Source organism: Monodon monoceros, unplaced genomic scaffold (assembly GCF_005190385.1).
Source record: "Monodon monoceros isolate NGI ecotype Baffin Bay Population unplaced genomic scaffold, NGI_Narwhal_1 Super_Scaffold_6, whole genome shotgun sequence".
NCBI lineage: Eukaryota > Metazoa > Chordata > Mammalia > Artiodactyla > Monodontidae > Monodon > Monodon monoceros.
Window position 1 is genome coordinate 10,079,366 of NW_021703783.1, and position 24,343 is coordinate 10,103,708.

The 24,343-nt window shown below is 45.5% G+C and overlaps 1 protein-coding gene across 1 annotated transcript in view; it reads right to left on the minus strand.

Annotated features, from left to right (window-relative positions):
• GRIN2B (glutamate ionotropic receptor NMDA type subunit 2B) overlaps positions 1–24,343 on the minus strand; it is a 544,711-nt gene that overhangs the window by 40,683 nt on the left and 479,685 nt on the right. The window contains exons 10-14 of the mRNA XM_029206241.1: positions 8,422–8,624; positions 7,517–7,688; positions 6,883–7,036; positions 3,973–4,098; positions 199–428 (exon numbers count right to left, since the gene is read on the minus strand). Coding sequence (XP_029062074.1) covers positions 199–428; positions 3,973–4,098; positions 6,883–7,036; positions 7,517–7,688; positions 8,422–8,624 — 885 coding nt within the window. The remainder of the gene's footprint in view (positions 1–198; positions 429–3,972; positions 4,099–6,882; positions 7,037–7,516; positions 7,689–8,421; positions 8,625–24,343) is intronic.

Sequence of the window (24,343 nt, forward strand, 5' to 3'; positions counted from 1 at the left end):
CACAAATGAGAAGGCGAACGTGAAGTAATATTATTTCGGTGGGGAAACTGAATTCTGCTCCTGTGTCCCAATTTCAGGAGCCATAAGGAAGAACGGTCGATTCTAAAGGTTTAGGAAATTAACAGGTCCGTGAGAGCTCCGAGTATGGCTGAGAATGGGACCGGGGCAAAGATGGGAGGTTTCAAATGGTGCTCTTACCTTTTTGTCACTCAGGCCGGAAACCTGGTCCACATACTCCTCTTGGATCATGAAGGCAGCTAAGTTGGCAGTGTAGCTGGCCAGGAAGATGACAGCAAAGAAGGCCCACACCGACACCATGATCTTGGAGGTGGTCCCCTTTGGGTTCTGCACCGGGACGGAGTTGTTAAACACCAGACCCCACAGTAACCAAATAGCTTTGCCGATGGTGAAAGATGGGCCACCTGGCTCTGGCAGGACAAAAAAGACAAGGACAGAAGGTTAAGACAGAGTCACTGGTTCTATTTAAACTTACAAGTACATAGAGCTGGTAAGTTCCTGCTCAGAGCAGGAAACCTGCCAGCAAAGCCCCAGCCCTAAAGCTACCCTTAGGCAGCTTTTTCAGTTGAGAGCTTGTGTCTCTCTTCTCCTGGGACCCACAGGAAGGTGCAAGAGAAAAACCAGAGGCCTGGGGTGTGTGCGGGCTCTTACTCCAACCAATGATCATGACTCAGCCAGGGCGCCATAGGAGCCAGCTTCCTGCCCTGATGGATGTAAGACCCTGGAGAGCCCGTCAAGACTGAGTAATGAAGGCAACCATCCCACTGTGGTCACACTTGCATCCTCATCACCACGTTCCCAGAATTTGTATTTGTATCTACCGAGAAAGCCTTTCAATTTCAAAGACGGTCAGCAAGGGCTTCCCTGGTGGCGCGGTGGTTGAGAGTCCGGCTGCCGATGCAGGGGACGCGGGTTCGAGCCCCGGTCCGGGAAGATCCCACATGCCGCGGAGCGGCTAGGCCCGTGAGCCATGGCCGCTGGGCCTGCGCGTCCGGAGCCTGTGCTCCGCAACGGGAGAGGCCACAGCGGTGAGAGGCCCGCGTATCGCAAAAAAAAAAAAAAAAAAAGACGGTCAGCAAGAACCTTGTGGGGTCTTTTTCTCCCACTAGTCATAGATCTCCTCCAATTTTATTCACAGATGCCGCTTTGAACGCAGTTGATCCTGATTCTCCTGTGGCTTCCAGCTCTTAGCACTCAATGTTTTGAAGGCAGCCTTGACCTCACTCCAGTGCCAACGCCTCCCATCTGGTTCCCTCCAGTAGGGCCTGCCTTCTGTGTAAAAGAATACCAGGCGGCCCAGAGAGTCTGCCAGAGATCCCTGGCTTGGCCACATGTATCTGAGGGTGGAAAGGTAGGCTGCCTTTGTCCTCCACCCGACCTTCACACAGATCACGCAGGGCTTCTGCACACGTATTTATTGTGGCCTCTCTGCTTTCTCTGCTTGGCGATGGTGAAATCTTGCCTGCTGTCTGGGCCTGCATGCAGCCCCTCCGCTGCAGAAACGAGCACCTGCCTGCACAGTTTCACAGCACATCAGCACAGGTGTTTCGATGCTATCTGTGGTCCTGAGAGCATCTGCTCAGCCACCTAAATCATCAGTGACTACACATGTCGAGCCTAAGGTCTAACTGTGCACACGCATCTGTGCGAGTGGACCTTATTTCTTGGAACAGGTGCATAACTAAAAAACTGTTTATAAATCAAAGTTTTGTGCGTTGTAAAATGCCCCAAGGAGACTTGATAGTTAAAGCGGCCCCATGTTGAATTCTCTGGCGAAGTCAAGCATCCTTCGGTAAAGTGAGTAATCGTAAGCCCTGGCTCTGATTTTTGTGTCTGAATTTTTGCCTCTTTGATTTTCTTTGCGGGGTCGGGGAGGGCGAACACTAGCTTTGGCTCTTGACATTGTCAACATGTGTGTGTACTCTTGAGCTTCTCGGACGTCTCTCTTGTTACTAACGCCCACCGGGGTGGGGAGTAGTCATGGCTTTTGGATGACCCTTTGGCACAGGCAGGAAGCCCCTGACTATTCCGCATTGTGGAGGCATCCAAGTGTCCACCCCAGAAGGCACACCCCAAACGAGAAGGTAGGTCTACACCTGGAAATACCTCAGTGCAGGGGTGGCTCATAGCCTGGACGTGAATTCAACGGAAGCACAAGGGGAGCTTTGACAAAATACTGACACACCATCCCCAGAGATTCTTACTAAACTGGGGTGAGGTGCGGTGGTTATTGTAACATGCAGCCAAGGTAGAGAACCACTATTTTGAAACATACAATGGTTCAAGTCCCGCTCTGGACTTAGTGAATCAGAATATTAGAATATGAGGTCTATGCATCTTTGTCTTTTAAGTGCCCCATAGGTAATTCTTATGTGTAGCTGGGGTTAAGAATCTTTCCTCTTTGACGCATAATTCCAGGATAGAGCTCACATGGTGGATGGGAGAAGACGCAGAGAAGGCATAATATTTCCTAATCCTGGTGCTCTCAGGAAGTTTTAGAAGAGATATCTATAAGGACACCTTGGCCCCCTTCAGAAATCTAGTAAACTTTTTGTGAAGTCTCATAAATGCCTCAAACACATGGGTAGCCCTCACATCTCTGGACCTTCCTAGCCAGGAAGATGGACCACCCCCAAGAGTAGCCATCTCCCAGCCATTTTATTTCAAATACCCAACTCCTCTACCTCCTGGCAGAGAGATGTAAGCCGGGGACACATGTTTTGGGGATCTTGTACCTCAGAGGTTATCCTTTGGCTGTGGAGAGCTGTTTCAGCCACAACTACCCTGCATGTACCCTGGGGTAACCTGTTTTTTCTTACTCTTGATACATGTGTCTAATCTGCCTTGTTAGCACATCTGATCGGACAGACTGCTCGTAGCCTAAGGTTATCAAAAGAGTTTCCTCTGACATGTTTATGTTACACGTTTCTGCTGCCAGCTTTGATCTCACTTGCTTAGGGGTGGAACTGGGCTTGGGGTCAGGCTTGAGGCAGGGAGGGGACATACAGATTCAAACTAACATCTAAATTGGGGTCTTTGTGTGTGTGTGTTTGCTTCTTGTTGTTTATTTGCTTTAATAATGGGAAATGATCAGAAAGTTTTGGAATCTACACAAGTTTTTGTTAAGGGGTTCAGTCACATAGTCTAGGTAATAATAGAAGAAAGATAAAAGTTTTCACATTCTTGCTCTACTAAGTTTGGGCTACTTAATAGAATGGCTACATGTACATAAAACTTAAAAGACTAGAAGTATATATACCAATATATTAACAGGCATTATTTCTTGCTGATAAACTTACGGGTGATTATTTTTAGTTTTATCTAATGCATTTGCAAATCTTTCATAAATTCCACAATAAACTTTAAAAGTCAGGATAAAGCTCCACTCTTTCCAAGTGAACAGATGAGTAGAATGTTACAAGTGTATCCGTCACTATTTTTTTTTTTTTTTAGTGGTACGTGGGCCTCTCACTGTTGCAGCCTCTCCCGTTGCGGAGCACAGGCTCCGGACGCGCAGGCTCAGCGGCCACGGCTCACGGGGCCAGCCGCTCCGCGGCATGTGGGGTCTTCCCGGACCGGGGCACGAACCCGCGTCCCCTGCATCGGCAGGCGGACTCTCAACCACTGCGCCACCAGGGAAGCCCTCCGTCACTATTTTTAAGGTATATTACTTTCATGTGAATTAGTCTTCTACTTACTTCTCAAGTTAAAGAACAATGGTAATCCCAATTGTCACTGTACATTTAGCAATTAATATTTTCTGAACACCAAGGTAAAATGAAAAACCATAGCACTGATGAGAAACCCTTAATTGGGGTCTTTCTAACGAGTCACCAAGGTGGTGACCTTGAAGACTGAGGGTTAGGGCGGAGGCAGGCAGCAGATGAGGGGCACAGAGATTCCGATCTGAGAACTAGAGAAAGGCAGAAAGGCAACGTGTACAGCTGGCCTTACCTCTGCCATCGGCGAGGCACCTGTTGTAACCCACAGGGCTAAAGTACTCGAAGACGAAGACGGCCACGGCGGAGACGATGAGTAACATCACGAACATCATGACCCACACGTCGGCGCTGAAGGGCTCTGGGGAAGCAAAACATCGGCGCTCAGGGTTAACGCAGAGAACAAACAGGTCCCGATTGACTCGCGTGTTCATTCACTCGCGCGACTCCTATCTTTGGGGAAACAAGCCAAAGGTGTGTGCGTCCCTTCAGAAAGCCAGGGCCTGGCTTAGGGAGGAAGGAGTAAGAGGCTGTGTCTGAGCGTCTCCCCCCCCGATGGGCGTGTCGAGGCTTGTTTTCGTTCAAACATATGAGAAGGATGGCCTCTTGCCTGTCCTTTCTGAGACTGTACAGATGGTTTCTGCCATGACTGGACCAATATCTGGGTCTTTTGGAAAACAGTGGAACTAGAATAAGTACTAGACATGGATAAGTGAGTCGTGTTGGACTGGCTCTTGGTTTGCACTCCTATCTATATGCCACACCCCACAGCTGGACCTGGAAAAGTTTTCGCCAATGCTTCCGAGCCTTGAGGCCAAGTTCATTCTCAACAAACTTGGTTACTCTTTGTGGCTTGAATTGGTTCAGTAATAATTAGGCACAATGAATAACTCCCTTGCCCCCTTGCTTCACTTCTCTTAAACTTTCCAGCCTAGATTTGCTTTTTCAACCTGGTTTGACGTGGTATATTTTATTAGACATCATTAGTGTAGGAGAATACGTCAATGTTAAAAAAAAAATCCATCCACATTAAGTATCAGTGTCTACAACACTGGGAATTTAGCAAATGACAAGGGGACATGATAATCAACAAAACAACCTCAATCTAGTCCCTATTTCCAGGTGACAAGGTTGATGGGACAAGAACAGGCAAGAGAGTAAGAATGTTCTACATATGCTTTCTTTAACTTTCTAAAATCATTTTTGCTGACTCTCTTCCAGTTGATCTAAATCTCTCTGGCTCAGACGTGTCTAGAAATTGAATACTGAATTCCAGGAGCCCTCTCTCTGGAGGCCTGTAAAAAGAGACAATCACTCTTCGGTCCCATAATACAATGCTTCCTCAATTGTGCCTCAAAATAGCCTGGCCTTTTTAGCTGTCACATCGCACTGTAAATTCAGAACTAAGTGAATTAACATGCTGTTTCCTCCACCTTCCAAATCATTAATAAAGATGAAACTGAAAGGGGAGGGAAATGGGCTGAAAATTAGAAAATATTTCCTTATTTTGAAACCTACTTTACTTTTGAACTCCCAAGGGAATTATAAAAGCCTGGTCACTTAATTAATTTAACAGGGACCTTGATATGGCACACACTGACTGTGAAATGCACAGAAATGCAAAACCTTTCGGTGGCAGCCAGAGATGCGAAGGTGGAAGGTACAACTCAAAGCCTCTGTACGGTGGAATAGAGACCCTCTCCTCCTTGGGTCTGATTGATTGAAATCCTGCTCTGGTCCCAGTTTGTCCAAGATTAGGAAACAACTGAGTAAAAGCAGTGTCTCTATGCTTTCTTTCCCCCCATTAAGCCCAGAGCAACTTTTGGTACACAAAATACAAAAAAATATTTGTGTTGGTCTATATAGTTTAGAAAGTACTTTCACCACATAGTTTCTACTATCCTTTAATGGCCCTTTCATTATGGATGATTATATCTATTTTACAGAGCAGTAAACTAAGACTTAAGAGGTCCCAGCCCTTTGTAAGTTCATACTCAGGAGGTGGCAGAGCCAGGTTATGAACAGAGGGCCTCTGAAGGCAAAAGTCTGTGCTTTTCCATTTTATATCACATCTTAGTCTCGGCCCACTGCACTGTTTCCCGATTTTAGGAGTCGAGCTCTGAAATGCCCCCATGTGTACTAAAACACAGGCTGCAAGGGCAGCCACATCTGGGCTTTAATCCTGGATCTGCTCCTTACTAGCTGAGAGACGGTTGGAAAATTGCATAACCTAGGATTCAGTTTCCTAAGCCATAAACTGGGTATTATAGTAGTGTCAATGAAGTAATATAATCAAAGTTTGTACAACGATGCCTGGGCCTTCACATAGCAAGTGTTCAATAAAAAAAAAGTGTTGGTATCCTTTAGAGAGACTGTGACTGGTCCAAGGGCTTTCAGCTTGTTTATGACCAAACCAGCTTCCTATCTCCTAGCCCAGTGGCCTGTTTTCAAGGTGACATTTTATTTTCCAATCCCTTTGCTCTCACAGCCCCTGCCAAAAATATGGGGTATGAGCTCACAACAGACCTCATCTAATTGAAATCTTGGCCTCGTCTCACCCAGTCTTATATCAAACGGAAGGCGTTGACACATAAGTAATGCTGGAGAGCGAGGTACAGGTTCTATGGGGAAGGATGGGGTCGGTGGGCGGGAGAATCGGAGCAGCTTTATCTGGCAAAGCCTCCAAAAATTCACGTGAAAACAGAAAAACTTTTGTTTTTGGTAGCACTGAGCTCCGCTCTTGAAGCTAATTTGAAACAAACAGGTATCTGAATGATATCCAGAATTACACATCATTAAAGCAGGAAGCAGCTTCAGAGATCAGCTAGTCGAAATGCCTTCTTCTGTGGATGACGAGACTGGATCCCAGGATGGAGCAAGTTTGTTCAAGGTCAAATGCAGGAGTGAGACTCAAGTAGGACCCCTGGTTACCGGTCCTGTACTGTTTTCTTACCGGGTACCATGCCTTCCTATTTTTGAGGGTATTCTTCAGTTTTCATGTTGGAGAACGATCAATTCTGGGGTTCCCCAAAATGAAATCCCTGGCTGAGGGAAGCTCCTGGAAAATCAGCTCCTGCACCTGTTCCTCATTCCCTCTACTTGTCCCTGGGTCCATGTCCTTCACGCCTGCAAGCCCATCGCTCACCTAAGAAGGCAGAAGGTGAGACGGTCCCATTGCTGCGTGACACCATGACACTGATGCCAGTCTCTATGAAGGGCACGGAGAAGTCGACCACCTCCGATCGCTCCTCGTTGATGGTCAGCGACCCCACTGCCATGTAGGCCCTCTTCATGACCACCTGGGGAGAAAAACGCAAGGCTCCAGTTAGGGCATCCAAGAAGGCAATGGGCCACCATGCAGAAAATATTTGGAGCTCTACAGTGCTTTCCTTTGTAGGGTGGGAACAGTACATTTCATTTATAGCCTTCCTTCGGTATCTTCCCTCGGTATTGGTTCCTGGACCCGCCGTGGACACCAACACCTGAGGACGCTTAAGTCCCAAAGTCAGCCCTTCTTATCCGCAGATTCCACCAACTGAAGACTGTAGACACAGTACAGGATCCACGGTTGGCTGAATCCACAGATGCAAAACCCACAGGTAAGGAGGGCCGACCATATATTTACTGAGAAAAATCTGCTCACAAATGGACCACATAGTTCAAACCCATGTTGTTCAAGAGTCAGCTGTACTATTTTATATTTTCTAAAATTTATAAAATGAGCGTTTTAAAAATATTTAAATGAAACACGGAAATGGCCCTTAATTCCTGACACGTACCTCTCCAATCATACCATTCCAGGTTCCATTGATTTTCTTCCCATGCTTGCCATTGGTCACCAGATAAAGATCATAGGTGAACTTCACAGATTTAGAAATTTTCTTAAGGATGTCAATACAGAAGCCCTTGCAGCATTTTTTGATGTAACCTGGCTCCTCATCTGTTTTATTTCTAACCAGGTAAAGAAACAAAAAACAAAAACAAGGCTTTTATACAAGAGGCAAAATATTACCCTTGCCAACCACAAAGCAGGCCCTCCTTCACAGCTCAGCACAAGTTATGTCAGGCCCGGGTGAGGACATAAATCAGACCACAGAACTGCCATAATCTCATCACCTCATCATACTGGACCATGTTTTCTCATACTTTTAAATGCTCCTTGGAAGTATAACATATATCAGGAAAGTGCACATATCCTAAGGGTTCAGCTGGATGAATTTTCATACACTGAACCCACCCATTTAACCAGAACCCAAATTCAAATACAGAAGAGTTACCAGCACCTTAGAGGCCTCTTGTTCTCCCTTGCAGGCCCTTCCCACCCTCACCAAAAAGAACCATTATCCTGACTTCTATCAGCATAGATTAATATTATCTATTTCCAAAAATGGTTCTAAAGACATGCTGGCCTCAGAAAACATCTTTCAACACCAATGTAAACTTAAATCTCCACGAACTTGAGGTCCCGGTCACTGAGACCTCGCAAGGCCCCAGAAACGATAACATAGCAGTAATTCTCCCGGGTCATGATCCGGACAGAACCAGATGCCAGACCACAGGGCTGCCAGAAACTCCACTGCTCAACAGTAACGAAATTCAGACATGGTGTCCAATTCATTCTGTGCCTCGGATCCCAGCCGGGTGCTGACAGCTGGGGCAAATCTGACTTTCCCAGGCCACGTACTCAGAGATGATGCGCTTCTGACAGGGCACCGTGTTCCTCATGCAAGTTCCACTCAGGGGGTCCACGCTTTCCACAATGACGAACGGGGCCTCCTCCAGCGTTACGATGCTCAGATGGTCATCTTCCTGCTCTTCCGTCTCAGGACACATTCGGGGCCACACGTAGTACTTCATCTGCAGAGACTTGTCTTTCCACTTGCCCACCTGCACAGGGATAAACAAGGACTCAGAAACCACTGACGGAGACAGAGCTGCTTCTCCTGGCCTCCCCCGGGAAGCTGTTAAACGAAGTCCAAAGATGCAGGCATTGTCCACAATAGAGACGAATCCTCCTTAGACCACATGCTCAGGATGAGACTTACTGCGTCCAAATCTAAGAAAGGCAGGCTCTTCATCTACCCGCCCACTGGCCAAACACGTGCCCGGCACTCTGCTAAACCTCGTGGCTTAAAGAAGCATCTTTCTGCCCTTTGTCAGGTTCACGCTGAGTGAAGGAGTCAGAAATGTAAGCAAATGTTTACAGCACCGTGTGATAAGTGCTAAAACTGAAGCCTGTCCCAGTGCTGGGAGGAGGCCAGAGCCTCCTGCCTTGAGTGCCTATTGGTGTTTTCTCCTCAGCTGTAACAAAGAGCAGGACGGTGAGAGCAGCAAATAGCTTTGGAAAGGTCAACAGAGTGACTGGAGCAAGTGAGCCAGAAGGATGTGCTTTGGCTTGTGCCAGAGGTCTAGTGGGAAGCCACAAGGAGGACTGGGTGGATCTGAATTGGAATAAAATGGTGAGTCAGGATGAAAGAGTACAGCACAGCTTGGCTGGGGAAGGGAGTGTGGTCGAGGGGGTGATGGACGTCACAGGTCAGCGTGGATACGCACCTGCTGGGCTGGGTGGGCGCCCCGGGGGGGGATCAGATAGGTCTCTCTGTGAGCTGCCACACGTGGCCACATGGGCCGTGTGCCTCCACTTCACGGACTCCAGTGTGAAAGGCGGGTGCCCCTGGCATCATGCACATGGTGGCCCTGCTGCCAATCATCGGGAGAAATGTGTGGGTTCCACATTGTTTTTTAAAAGAGCCCTTCGTTCCTGTTTTTATAATAGAATCTGCACGCCTTGTTGGTAGGTTCTTGCTCTCACTCTGCCACTGAGTTTATTGAAGAGAGAGGGAACGCTTTTTAACTTTCTATAACCAAACATCTTCAGTTATCACCAGGAATTATAGATGGCAAGTTGCTGCATGTTCTCTCCTCTATGCAGCAAAACAAATTAGTAGCACAGGTGAGGCACCAGGACTACGAAACGACTTAATTTATGAACTACGAAAACCAACAAGGAGCAACAAATGGGCAGTATGTCATAAATCTTCAAGCAAGTGGCTTCGATTTCCGTATTAATACAAAACCAAAGTTCACTCCTTTGCTACTGCTTTCGTCTACACCTAAGTCTCTACCTAGTGCCTCCCCTGGTGTGGTTTATACCTCCCCCCAACCTGTCTGGTAGGTGTTGCCTACTTTCATGCCCAAATTAGGCCTGTACAGCCACCGCCTCTGTTCTCGCACGTCACTATAACACGGGCAGTGGCTTGGTGGCCTGTGCTCTTTGGTTTGGCATTAACCCTGATGCTAGTTTTCTTCCAAGTGTGTAGCCGTATGTCACTTCTGTGTTCGGAATTATGCACTGAAGCAAACATTTGCTTCCCTTTACATGTATAGTCTCCTCCGTACTGTTGGTCCTGATTTTGGTACAAGTCTATTTTTCTTCATATTACTAAGACTACTCATTTCTAAAACAAAAATGTCCAAATAGCTTCCCAGCCATGTGGAGATCTCAATATCTTCTGCCTGTGATTTGGGGGAGGTGGGGCTTGGGGAAGGGAAGATCCAGCCGTGGGAGCCCATGACATTGGGTCGTGTCCATCTCCAAGCGGCCCTAGTTACCCCAGTGGCCAAACTGATATTTTCTGTATGTTCCCTTATGTGAAAAGGATTGGGAAGCCCTAAGGTACCTATTTTTATTTTTTTCACTGCTATCATCTTCCCCCAGTAGTCTCTCTGAGTGTTTTTCTTTAATCCAAATGTATGCTCTTCCATCTTTACTGCTACTAGCTTAGCCCAGTCGTCCAGCAGCCCATCTTGGGATTACTGCAGGCAACTGCAAACTTCGCATAAGGTTTCCCCTAGAGTCCACCGTGGACACTGATGCCAGATGGCTCTTCTTAAAACATCATTTCATCGTATAATTTCTATTCAAAAATTTCAACAACTTCCCACCACCCTCAGGACTGTGTCCAAACTTCTCACCTAGATGGTCAAGATTTGTGCATTGAGCCTCATCTACCTTGATACAGTTAACTTCACTATTTTGAAACATGCAGCCTTTATTAAAGTCGGAAAAGGAAGTTGTCGGTTTTGGAAGTTAACATAGGTTAATCAGGAACAGGTTTCAACAAGCTGGCTGTATTTTCTTTTCTGATAGTCTCACTGTATCTGTGAAACAAAAATGCTGCACACATAGCATGTTGGCAAAGTTTTTTCATGAAACTTGTGAACAAGAGGGGATATAATATAGATCCTTGTATACTGGATGGATTTGAAAGGAGTCTAAAATCCATATCCAAAAAAAAAAAAAAAAGATTGTTTAACGAATTAATGCCAACACAGAAAAAGGTCTCTAGTGCCATGTCGGAGGACGCTGTTTTTAGAAGTGGCCTGTGTAGTGCTTCAGAAAACAAAACAGAAGTCATGCTCACCAAACTGCAGGTAACCCAAACTAGAAAGGATAGAAGATACACTGCAGTGCAGAGTCAAGGCTGGAGGCCATATGAATTCACTGGAATAATGGACTGAACGAAATGGAATAAAATTCAACAGCATTTATACGTAACGTCTAGCACTTAGATTTTTTAAAAGCAACTGCACAATACTGAAAAGGAGATATTTCAAGGAACAGCAGTCTACACAAGCGATTGCAATGACAAATGGTATATTTACAAACTTACGGCGTCCAGCTCACTGAGGGAAGGGAGGGTATGCATGATCCCACCCTGCTCTGTGCTCATCATACCACAGCTGGAAAGCTTGGTTCTGATCCTATAATCCTATGATCAACTGATTTTTATTTACTATCTCATCCTCATTTCCCCAGCAATAATCTGTTCCATGAGGTCTCCTCCAGCACTCTTTCTTAACTTCCTGTCAAGATAGCTGGATCACATCCTTGCTTCACTTCGACGGAATGCAACCAACATCAACTGCACATCAGTTCTGTGCCAGGCGCTGGGCTGTGTGCTAGAGAAAACAATACCAGGCAACATTTACTAAGGGCTTAGTATGTGCTAAGCACCAAACACATCCAGGAATCTCATGCATCGTCAGAGTGAGCTTGTGAGATGCAGGCTGCTATTGTCTCACTTTGCAGGTGTGAACAGAGGGGTCTGATGACTTGCTCATGGTCTCAAGGTAAGCGAGCACAGTGTCTCAGATCTGAAGCTGACCAGTCTGGCTCCAGAGCTTGGGCTCCCACCCACCATCCTGCATTGCTTCTCGGATAATAATGAAGGAGTAAGACACGGTCCCTGTCCTCCAAGGACAGTCCCCTGGGGAAAGACACTGTCTATTGACAGTAATATCAAGTCAGGCTTTGGTAATTACCCTAATAAAAGGTCTAAAAAATTACTCAGATTCAGAGTAGAAGTGACTATTTCTGAAAGGGTCAGGGAAAAGCTTGACTGGGACCCTTTTTTAAGCTAGGCCTTGAAATGGAAGTGATAGCTCAGTAGGTGAAGAGTGGTTTATCTGTTGAGGCAAGAGCAAAGTTGCAGAGTCCTGCAGCTGCCCCATGGAAAGACCAAGGATGTTCCTTCACGTGTGGAGAGAACTGGTCTAGCTTAGTTCTCTTCCTCAGAGACCTGCTCCCCGCTCCAGCCAGAAGATCTCTGTTACTCTTGACAGCCAGCTAGATTGTATAAATCTGTTCCCAACTCCTTGTTCAATGGATTCAGGTTTGAATGAATTCAATGAATTCAAACTGAATGAATTCAGTTTGAAACTGGTCGTGGGCACCATGAAATCAGGGCTGCCCCTGCCCACCCCTGCCCTCAGCAGTTAAACACTTACCAGCTCACCACTGCCCAGAACAACCAGATCATTCATTATTTCATGCTCTTTACTACCTTATTTAGTGACTTTTTAGATGTCTTGTCTCCTAAACGAAATTCTTTTTTTTATTCATTTTTTATCCTTTTAATATATGTGGGATAGTTTTTTGTTTTTGTTTTTGTTTTTGCCTCACCCCAAGGCATGTGGGATCTTAGTTCCCCGACCAGGGATCGAACCCATGCCCCCTGCATTGGGACCACAGAATCTTAACCCCTGGACCGTCAGGGGAGTCCTTCCTAAGCTAAATTCTGAATGTGTCTCTAAGTATTTCTGTGACTGCAGACAAATATCTATAATTCTCTGAGCCTCAGTTTCCACATGTGTAAAATAGGGAGTGATTGCTAGGTGTCTTCTACATAGTTTCATGATCTTTAGGACACAGGCTCCCTACTACATTTCCATCTGATGAGAGCCCAGTAAAAAGGTGTTCTTAGTGGTTATTTCCTAAAGGGAGGGAAGTATCTGATCTGATTCTACAAAAGATTAGCTTGTCTTAAAGTCTTGATTCTTTTTTTCTTTGTTTCTTCAAGGATGATTACCGTGAGAAAGAAAGTTAACAAATTCCTTCAGGACTGAAAGGAGAAACAGGTTTGAAAAAATCCCAACACAACTCTGCTATGAATATCAGATTTGCAATGCCACTACACAGTGCTTACGTTAAAGAATGTGTTTAGTTCCCACAAATTAATTACTTCAACTTCTTTTGAAGCAAGACAGTCAGAAATAAGTAAACAACTAAAATTAAATAAAATAGGGGCTATTTATGTGGAAGAACAAGGTATATTTCAAGCAATTCTTCTTTTAAGGGGGAAAAAGTATGGTGAAAGTATTAAAAATGGGAAAGTTTGTAAAGTAAATAGAGAAAGAGAAGCCTGAGATTCCGAAAGGAAAAATCTTGAATTCTTTTCTAGGGTGTCTGAACTGGCGTTAGTATATCATATTGGATATGCAGAGTGGGAGGAAATGAGGTTAACAGGAAATACTTCAGAAAAAATTCAGTGAGAAAAACTGAATGAAAAATTTATAGTCGAGCATAAAACATGTTCAGGAGAAAGAAAAAAACCTTAAGAAAAAAATGAAGAAAATGTCTGTAAAGCACTCTGAATTCCTCAGAGGAAAGCACTAAACAAACATCTCCAGAAGCACATTTAACAACAACATCTGTCTGTAAAAAATGCAGTTCCCTGCCACACTAAGATTTCAGAAGATCTCTTGAGACCTGAAATCATCTTTCTCAAGAAAAAAAAAATCTCTGATTAGTTTTCTCAGGAAAACATGGAGTCATTTTCAGGGTTTCTGGTTGCTTCTCTCAGTACAAGCTGAACACCTGTTCAGCTGGGGATTTCTCCTCAGAAGGAAGTCTACCTCACAAACCTACAGCGTGTTACTCTGTAAGCTTTCCCTTAGGAAAATTCTAGAACCAATCTGTGGTGATGGGAGACGTCAAAGTCTTCCTTCTGCTAACAGATTTCCTCCACCGCTGGCAGTGAAGCTGGCACCCAACAGCACGCTGGGACACAGAGGGGCGGCACTCCTTCTGGAAGCCCCCGAATCTGTCCCCTTGGTGAGTGTGTCCTCGGGGAGAAGGAGAGGAGTCCAGGCAGGGCATGGCTTCTGTGAAGGCCACCGTAGTCCTTGCCCAGAGAGCAGAGGGCATCGCTCTCCCCGGGCAGCCTCTCTCATCTGCAGGCAAAGTCATCTCTCAAGATGCTGGCATGAAAGCCCTTAACAGAGCCTCTTTAGGCGTCAAAGGTTATTTTCCCCAAGTCAAAGCGCTGCTGTTTCTTGCTGGAGATGACATCTGGATCTAACGCTAAACACTTGCTGCGTATTTGACGCCTTCGTCTGACCGTTAGAATGCAAAACTGAAAACTACATGTAATTCCCCTGAGCAAGCCGAAGGGACCAGCAGTCTCTGCCAGGCAGCCCGGATCTGCACCCCATCCCGTCCCAAAGTGGTGTCAAGCAGGCCGCTGTCATGTGTGGGGCACGCCCTGGCGCAGGCCTGAGACTCCTGATAGAACAGAAATCTGAGGAGAGCAGGGCACTCCTATTTCTCCTCCCCCAAAGCTACACATCTTAGCTCTGAGGATTTTCAAAGGTTAAGTGTGTGATAACACTTCATTTTGTTCAACCTTTCTTTTTCTGCATCCATCCCTCCCCTCCATTCCTCATAAGCAAGTAAATATTCTGGTGTATGACCATCCATTCTCTATATTCATACAAAATACATCTGTGAGTATGTATGACACCAGGTCATAGTATGCATGTCTCTGCAAACGTGCTTTTCCCACTTAATTATACATCATGGGCTTCCTTCCAACTCAATAGATGGCAGACTTGAGTCCTTTTAATAGCTGCATAGTACTTCCTACTAATGAATGCATCCTAGTTTATTCAGTCATATCCCTATTGATAAACATTTAGGATGTTGCCCCCAAATTTAACAAAAACACATACTACTGAATACATATCTTGGTATTTCCAAAGCATCAATTACCAATAATAAAAAAGTAGAATGAAAGGATATTTGTGTTTTCAAATGCGCTTGATGTTGCCAGACTACTTTACCAAAGGTTTAGAGTGACTGAAATTCCCATCAGCAAAGCACAAGAATGCGCCCTGCTCACATTCTCACCAGCACTAGGTTGTTACCCCTATTAAGCGTTCACCAATCTGAAGAATAAAAACTGGTGTCTAATTGCTCTAATTTTCATCTCCTTGACTTGCGGTAAACCAGAGCACCCTTGCATGGCTGTTAGCCATTTTGATTTCTTTCTTTTACCCTCCAGTCACACACTTCACCCATTTTCTGTTGAGTTGTCGGTCTTTCCTATCTACTCGTAGGGAGTTCCTGGTATAGTATGATAGTAACCCTTTATCTGTCAGATGTGCTTGAAATACTTTTCTACTCTAAGATTTGTCTTCTGACTGTTTTTGGTATTTTTTTATGCACAAGATTTTACTCCTTTCTGTCAAAGTAAAACATGTCTCTTTTTATACAGAACGCTTGATTACCCACCCTTACTTTAAAGAAAAGATCTATCCCACTCTCATAGCATTCCTTATTTTAATGTTTGGCCATGTTATTTACAACACTAATTTAAATGTAGAGCTAGGAATAAACACTAGGAAAACTAAGGTTATACAATGAAATGTGTGTGTTATAAACCTTGACAATGGAAAATAAAATAGCATGTACTAAGAGTTAGGGAATGGGAAAAAGTATAAAAGTACTAAATTTGTTTTAAGTGTGTCTCTAGAGTATAGCATGCGGTTGGCTTTTGCTTTGTAAACCAACCTGAAAGTCTTTTTGTCTTAATACCTAAATTTTGCTCATTTACGTTAATTGATGTGGTGTATTTGGCTTTGTCTCTGTAATATTTTGGTCTTTACTATTTTTTATTTATTTTTAAGGATGGTTGATTTACAATATCATGTCCATTTTCAAGTGTACAGCTAAGTAAAACTCAGTTGGTTTTTCTTAAATTATATTCCATTATAGGTTATTCCAAGATGTTGAATATAATTCCCTGTGCTATACAGTAAATCCTTGTTGCTTATCTATTTTATGTAGAGTAGTCTGTATCTGTTAATCCCATACCCCTTATTTGTCCCTTCTTCCCTCCCTCTCCCCTTTGTTAACCATAAGTTTGTCTTCTATGTCTTCTCGCAGTGTTCTTTGTTCTTCCTTTTTGCGCGGAGCTTTGTCTATACTATGTGGGGTCGATGTGCAGCTTCGTTTTCTGGGCTGCACAGTCTTCTCTCCATCAGCCCCTCCCACGTTTCTCAAATGCTCTGAATCCTTCGTAGCCCTCCTCAGGCCTCAGCAACACCATGATGCTGTGCTTGTCCACCCCCAGCCAGAGAACAAGCTCTGTTTGATCTTCCGTAATCATTTTGTGGGTCAACTGCTCCCTTGGGCTATTACATTAAAATCTCTGTCTCTGTCTGTGAATGTGTCTTTAAGCACTCGAGGGCAGAGACTATATTATTTACCTCTTTCTGTCCCTGTACTGGCTTGAAACAAGTGTGTTCTCAGTAAATTATTGACTGATGTGTCACTGGGGGACAAATACTTCATACCCTCAGAAAGCCTCCAGTGCTAGATATCGGTCCAGTGCTCTTCCACGGAAAGGCTGTAGTAGGTAAGGGCTGCCTTATATACTCCCTCTCTCAATTCTTCCTCTAGATTACAGAGTGCCCTGGGCGGACTCAGTTCCATGTGGATGGCTGTACGTACGACGGCACATCTGCTGCGCTCCTTCCCCTAATCACGTGCACACTCGGTGATGTCTCGATTTGGAAAGTTAGTGTTTTGAAAAATGTGTTAGAAAATAATTTCCATATTCAAATTTGATCCATGCTGCCTTGACCCTTTACTGCCTTGACACGTACTAAGCTGGGGACCGGGGCACACACGCCGAAGGGAGACCCTTGCAGCCACTCTTGCCTGGCACCTGAGTGGGTCTCCCAGCGGCACTGGGTGTCAGTTGTCATCTCAGGCCTCATCTGCTATCCCTGGCTGACCCCTGCCCCTCTGAGAGAGCCCGGGGCTCCCTGGGGGTTGTGCAGACCCACTGCTGCCACTGCCCATCGCCCCCTGTGTGGTCCCTGTTCTCCACGGTTCCTCCCTCCATCTCTCCTGCTCTGGAGAGTGAAGGAATGGAGAAGTGGCGAGCTGGGGTAGAATCTGGGGCCGGGAATGGAAGGTGCTGATTCCCTCGGCACCAGAGAGCAGCTGTGGTCATCTCAGATAACAACACGAGCAGAGATGCGATAGTATTAGAGTAACTGTGTGTATCCTGGGTCAGGCCCTGTGCCAGGCACTTCACACAGAGTGATGGCATTCCGTTGTCACTAGCTCCCAAATAGGTGGGTACTGCGATGCCCACAGTAGAGGCAGAGAAACTGAGGCTCGTTGAGGGTCCAGGACGTCATCCCTGATCTGTTTGACTCTGGAAGCCCGTGTTTCTTGCACTGTGCCATGTGGCCAAGAGAATATTTCTGGCCTCTTGACTCCTTCCCTGCCGTGCTCTGAGAGAAAAGCGTCTGCTTCAGCTCCACAGCCCCCCTCCAGTCACCTAAGCCTCCCAGAAGCTGGGACTCATGGTTGTGTCTGAAGACTTTACAGCAAGTGTCAACTGGAGTCCGTGGGGGGCTGGGGGCACAGGCAGGATGGTAGCAGTAGGAGGCAGGGCACAGACAAGCTGTGTGACCTTTGGTGAGTTATTTCACCTCTGGGCCTGGCATGCAGTAGTTTTATGCAAGTAGTATTTGCTATTTTTTCTCCTCCTTCTTCCCCTCCTGCTGTTACTGTTACTCCTACTACCAAAAACCGCAACTCCTCAGCGTGCCTACTTTCCTCCCAGAACCAACTCCAACTTCTCAAACTCTTAACTCGATCTGTTTCAAAATGTCAGACTAAAGTCCATGCCATTCTTCCGGTTACATGCAATATTTTCATTCAGGCGCAAATAAAAACAGAGATCACGAGAGTAAAATTGCTACGACCCTTCAAGGTTTACCAAAGGCCTTGAACCCAACGAATGCCACTGAGCCAGGTGATCCTCTCCCATAAACCCCTCCCTGGGGCAAGGTGGACAGTTTAGAAAGCGTAGTAATTCTTTTAGGTCAGAGCATATTGTAAATACTTTGCTCAACAGGCTCAACTAAGCTGAAAGATTCAACATGTTTTCCTGAAGTATCTGATGCCTTCCTGGCCTGAGGGTTTGAAACCTCCCAAGCCAACTCCCCATCCCTGGACAGCAACCCTCAGAGTCCATTCTGGGACTCAGAGGGGCTCAGTTACTGAGAGTGGAGCCCCATCGACCTTCTCCTCTGATCCACTTTTTTCCAAAAAAGGCCCTCTTCTTGAACATCAAGACTGAGTCCTGGACCATCTCCTCTGGCACATGTGGGACCAGGCAGAGACCTCTGGAACTAAACAGCACCAAGTCATGTCCCACCTCCTCTGAGTCAACTTCCTCCTGTGTCATGGGGCTCTAGACATGTGTGCAACATGCCCAAGGCTTAGGTTGCTCCAGAACCCAGCTCAGCAGGGCTGGGATGCTGACTGACTGACTTGACTGATGGATGCGGGTGGTGTTACAACCTGCTTCGGGGGACTGGGCTACAGGCTTTAGTCACGGACATCGTTCCTCATCAAGTTCCCTTGTCATTGCTACCTTTATTCTCTGATTGCAAACTGAAAGGATAGAGCACGAGTGCACAATGCCTGAAGGTTCTGAATGCGACTTCCTGGATTTGAGCCCTGGCTTGGCAAGGTCTTCACTGGTATTTACATATGTATGCATGACTGTAAGCATGCATGCACGTATGTACGTGTGCATTCATACATTCACTCACTCCACTACTTCACTCTAATTTGTCATCTTAGTTACATGCAGGGCCTTGAGTCAGAAAGGCCTAAATTGAGTCCTGGCTTTGGTTGTGTGTGACTCTGCAGGGGCTACCTAACCTTTTAAGTTCTGGGTTGTGGATAACTGCTCTTTTGTCTACCAACAAGCCATCCTCTGCCTGACCCCCTAACTCACGCTTTCCCCCACCCCTTTTGCTTAGCTCAGTCTCTCCTTTTGTGAACTGCCCCTTCCTCGATTCCAACCACATGGTCCTCTGAGAACGGCCATGTTATTAAATCTCCCAGTCCATCCTCTGACCCAGCTACAGCTGAGGGGCGGGCACCTGACTGGTTGGGTCAAATCCTTGGGATTTTTGGCCTTAGGAACAAGGAGTGTTAAGTCAGTCTTTCCCCAGTAGCACAAGCTATCATATGTAAAAATCAGAAGCTCTTTCCACCACCTTTCCGTGCCGCCATAGTGGTGCCCATGAATGTCCTGGCTGATGCTCTCAAGAGTGTCAACAATGCCGAAAGGAGAGGCAAGTGACAGGTTCTTATTAGGCCGTGCTCCAAAGTCACTGTCAGGTTCCTCACCGTGACGATGAAGCATGGTTACATTGGCAAATTTGAAATCATCGATGATCACAGGACGGGGAAAATCGTTGTGAACCTCACAGGCAGGCCAAAGAAGTGTGGAGTGTCCAACTCTAGATTTGATGTGCAACTGAAAGGTCTAGACAAATGGCAGAATAAACCGCTCCCATCCCATCAGCTTGGTTTCATTGTACTGATAACTTCTTCTGGCATCATGGACCATGAAGAAGCAAGATGAAAACACACAGGAAGGAAAATCCTTGGATTCTTTTTCTAGGGATGTAGTACATACATGCAAATAAAATGCCTCAGAGAGGAAAAAAAAAAAACAACCCAGAAGCTGTGGGCCACCATGCTTCACACCCTAGGAGAAAACTGGCCAATGGAGAGAGAAGAATGAAGCCAGTGGCCAGAGGAAAGCATGTACCAGTGAGAGAGTGAGCAAGATACCTGAGAGCATCAGTGTTCTGGAGGCTCAGCCACGTTCCCATCGTGGGTTCTGGTCAGACAATCCAGTATCCTTGTAATAAATTTGCCTTTTGCTTACGTTCATTCAAGTTGGATATTTATTCTTTATCACCGAAACGGTCCTCATAATGCACTGTTTATCTCATCTATAAATGGCAATAGATTATAACTATCTTCATGAGGTTTTGATGAGAATTAAATGAAATAATGTATCTAAACTGCTTTTGCAAAATGCCCGGAACTTGGTGAGCACTGAGTAAATGATGCTGGTGGTGGTTGGTGTTTATCACCAACTTTCTGTGAACATCTCAGGGTCCAGGAAGTAGGTTGCGTCACCAGTGACAGGCAGATCCCACCGCCATTCCTAAATAAGCACCCCCTGCTTGGGATCAAGGAGAAGCAGGAGGCTTCCCCTCAAGTTCTCAGGTTCTGGGGTGTAGGCAGGGCCAATCAGCAGAGCTCCTGTTGTCAAGTCCCACAGTGACGTGTGGCTGCATCCCCTTCCAGACCCCAGGCCTTGGGGAGGTGGGGAGGGGTTACTTGGACAATCACAGGGTCTCCACTTGCAGCCAATCTCACTTGGCAGGTCCAAAGTATACCAAAGGGCCTTCTGCCCACTGGCCCGCATGCTAAACTCTGCTGCCAGGCCCCGCTATCTCCATTCCCTCCATCTCCTTTTCTACTCCCCACGGCCCCCTCCACAAATGCTTTTCCAGGACTAAGATCCCCATATAGAGGTTTCAAAAGCCAAGCAAGTGGTAGGGACAACATCTGAATCCAGACATTCTAATACCAGAGTCTTCGCTTTTTGCCACTCCTCTATGTTGCCTCAAATATTGGATAAGACACATAAGAACCGTATCAGGCATGTAGTAATAATGTTCAGTAGATGGTACTGATCCAGAATAGCCCACCCGCCCTGTTCTCCTTAGGCAGCCCATGTGCCTCGGGCCCGCCATAGCATCAGATGTCCTAGAGGCCCAGAGCAGCAGCAGGACAAAAGACACTAAGTGGAAGCAGTGCCACCACCCCGAAAGCACCAACTCGTTGTGCGAGACCTCTGGAAGCCAGAGGTGATTATACTGCTCTTCTAATAATGCTCTACTGAACCGCTCCCTGCTTGCTCTGCCTTTGGCCTCCTGATGAGTTTCATTACATCGTCTATCCTGATCTTTCACTTAATTTTTTAAAATTTACTTTTTATTTATTTATTTTTGGCTGCGTTGGGTCTTCGTTGCTGTGCACGGGCTTTCTCTCGTTGCAGAGAGCGGGGGCTACTCTTCGTTGTGGTGTGCGGGCTTCTCATTGCGGTGGCTTCTCCTGCTGCAGAGTATGGGCTCTAGGCACGCAGGCTTCAGTAGTTGCATCGTGTGGGCTCAGAAGTTGTGGCTCGCGGGCTCTAGAGGGCAGGCTCAGTAGTTGTGGCGCACGGGCTTAGTTGCTCCGCGGCATGGGGGATCTTCCCGGACCAGGGCTCGAACCCGTGTCCCCTGTATTGGCAAGTGGATTCTTAACCACTGAGCCACCAGGGAAGTCCCCTCTCTGAATTTTAAATGTATTTAATATTTAAAGACAAGGTTATTTGAAAATACGCAAGAATCTACCCATAAATCTTAGATACATAAGGCTAGCACCTGTATCAAGTACATCTCAGGACACTAAGAAAAATGATGCAAATGTTGCACACCGAGTGAACCCACCAAACAAGCAAAATCGGGTTCTCGTGCAAATCTTCAGGAGCTAGAAAACATGCCCAGGACTGAAGCAGGACCTTATCAGGTGAGGTTGTGGAGAGCTGTTTTCAGCACTGCGGGGTGCTCATACATGAGAGCCAAAAGGAAAGTAATGGGAGGGATTCTGGAAAAGGAACATATTGCGTAAGTGTAATGACAATGTTTCCCAGACCACAAATCTGAATGTAAACTCTGATGATTATGAATGTGTTTTCAGGGACAATGAAGCAGCCGAGTTGAGAGTGTGATCATCCAGGAAATCCAAGGCATAAGGTTCTGAATATATATGAAAAGAAACAAGGCATGAACACTGATAAGGCACATCAAAATAACTGAGGCAATAAGGGAACACAAATAGAAGAGAGCAAAGTCATTGAAAATGCATTCAAGTTTAAAAAGACTAGACCACAGATAAAAGAAAAAAAAAAAAGACTAGACCACAGATAAAAGAAAAAAATCGTGAAGATGTGTGTCCAAGAAGGTCCCTTGTAGAATTCACAGAACAGTGTGCTCACACCTCACTAAGGCCATGCAAAAGAGGAATAAATTCCTAATAAGAACACTCTAAGACTGTCCAGGGTCTACCACCCCTCCTTAGCCAGAAAAGGTCCATTTTGTGGACAGGCATACACTTGTTAAGAGTGTAGAAGGTAGTTTTTTTCCAGAATATTCTGGACTACGCTATCCCAAACTAGGATATCTAAAGTCATTCCTTTTCTCACCGAAGTGCCTTGCCCCAGCCTTGCAGGGTGGAAACGGCAGGAAAGGATCTCAGTCTGGCCTCCATTCTCAGATATTCTATCTCTTGCCTGGATTTCTGGATTACTCCTAGCTGGTCCCTGGCCCCCTCCAGTCTTATCTTCCTCCAGTTCATCCTCTTCTTGGCCCCAGATTTCTTAAAATACAGATCTGACCCCATCCCGACTCTTCTCAAAGCCTGTCAGCGCCTCCTCATTCACCTACAGAAAAGTACCCAACCTCCTTGGGAGAGGACACATTTGTTCCCCATACTTTCCCTTTATCTTTCCCGTTCCTACCCACCCTCCCTCCCTCTCCCTCTCCCTCTCCCTCTCTCTCTCTCTGTCTTTCTTGCCTTCCCGCTTTCTTTTTGGGTTATCTCTTCAGATTTCCTAGCCTTTCACTCTGATAAGAGCACACTACTCTCTTTCCTACCTAATGCCTCCACTCATGCTGTAATTCTCTATTTTAAACGCCTGCTCTTCTGGGTGAAACCCACTCAATCTTCAGGATTCAGCTCATTTGGTATCAAGAAGCCTTTTCTCACCACACCCCCAGCCTGGGTTAAGGGGTTAGGTATCCCTCTTTGGTACTCCCCAAATACCCTGTGCAAACCTCCGTCACTGAACTTGCCATACGACACTATATTTAATTGCTTGTGTGTCTGGTCTGCTCCAGTAGACTGAGTTCCTCAATGGCAGAGATTAAATATTATTTCTTTTTTCTCAAATGCTCAGCATAGAGAATGGTACCACAATGGGCACTCAGTATTACTAGGTTAGTTGAATAAATGAATGAATGGAATTTCAAAAGGAGAATCTGCTCTTGGCAGCTAATAACGGCTAATGGTGATTCTACTACTAATACTGACTAATATTTATTGAGCATTTTACTGTGTGTTAGGGACTATGCTAAGCAATGAACGTGGATTAGCAAATTTAATTCTCAGTATAGTCTTATAAGGTGGATATTAGTTTTTACACCCATTTACGGTAGTTTATTATATTATTGGTACCCAATAAATCATATGTCTCAGTAGCCATGCTCTTGTGACTTGCTTTGAACAAAAGGACAGCAAAAAAATGTGACACATGTAGAGACTTGATGATTGACAGTGCAAAGGACCTTGCCTTCTTGGCATGGTGGCTGACAACTCTGAAAAAACTTGGGCCAGCCTCCCTGAGGATGAGCAAACCTGCAGAATAAGGTCCAGCTGATAGCCAGTAGCAACAGTTAGACACACGAGTGAGGCCATTATGGATTACCCACCCTTGGTTGGGCCACCAGATGACTACATCAGGTGAGTGTTCCCATGTGAGACCAACCAAAGGACCACCTAGCTTATCCCAACTCAAACTATCCCAAAGAATAACGAGTAATAAAATGGTAGTTGTTTCAGGTCACTAGGTTTTGGGGTGCTTGTTACATAGCAGATATAAACTGAAGTATGTCCATCTCGGGAAAAGGCTCTGTGTAGCTGGCAAAACCAATGAAGAAGATAGAAGCAAGAAGCAAGACATATGGAGATAGAATTAAAAGACAAAATAGCACAAAGTCCTTTAGCCCACTTTAATATAAATAAGTACAGTGCTGACGTTAAGTCCTTCTTAACTGTAGTACTGTTGAAATAGTGCTAAACATAGAGATGGAAATCCTAGATCTCAGGCCCAGCCCTACTCCCGACAAGTCCTGTGAATGTGACAAATCGCTTAACCTCTTGGACTCTGTTTCTTTATCAGCAATGTGGTAAGTTACATATATATGTTTACAGGTATATTCTACTTCTGCTAATCTCACAGGGCTGGTAGAAGAATCCAATGTATATAACAAATTGTCCAAATGTAAGTATTAATGTTGTTGAATTAGTTAATAACTTTGGT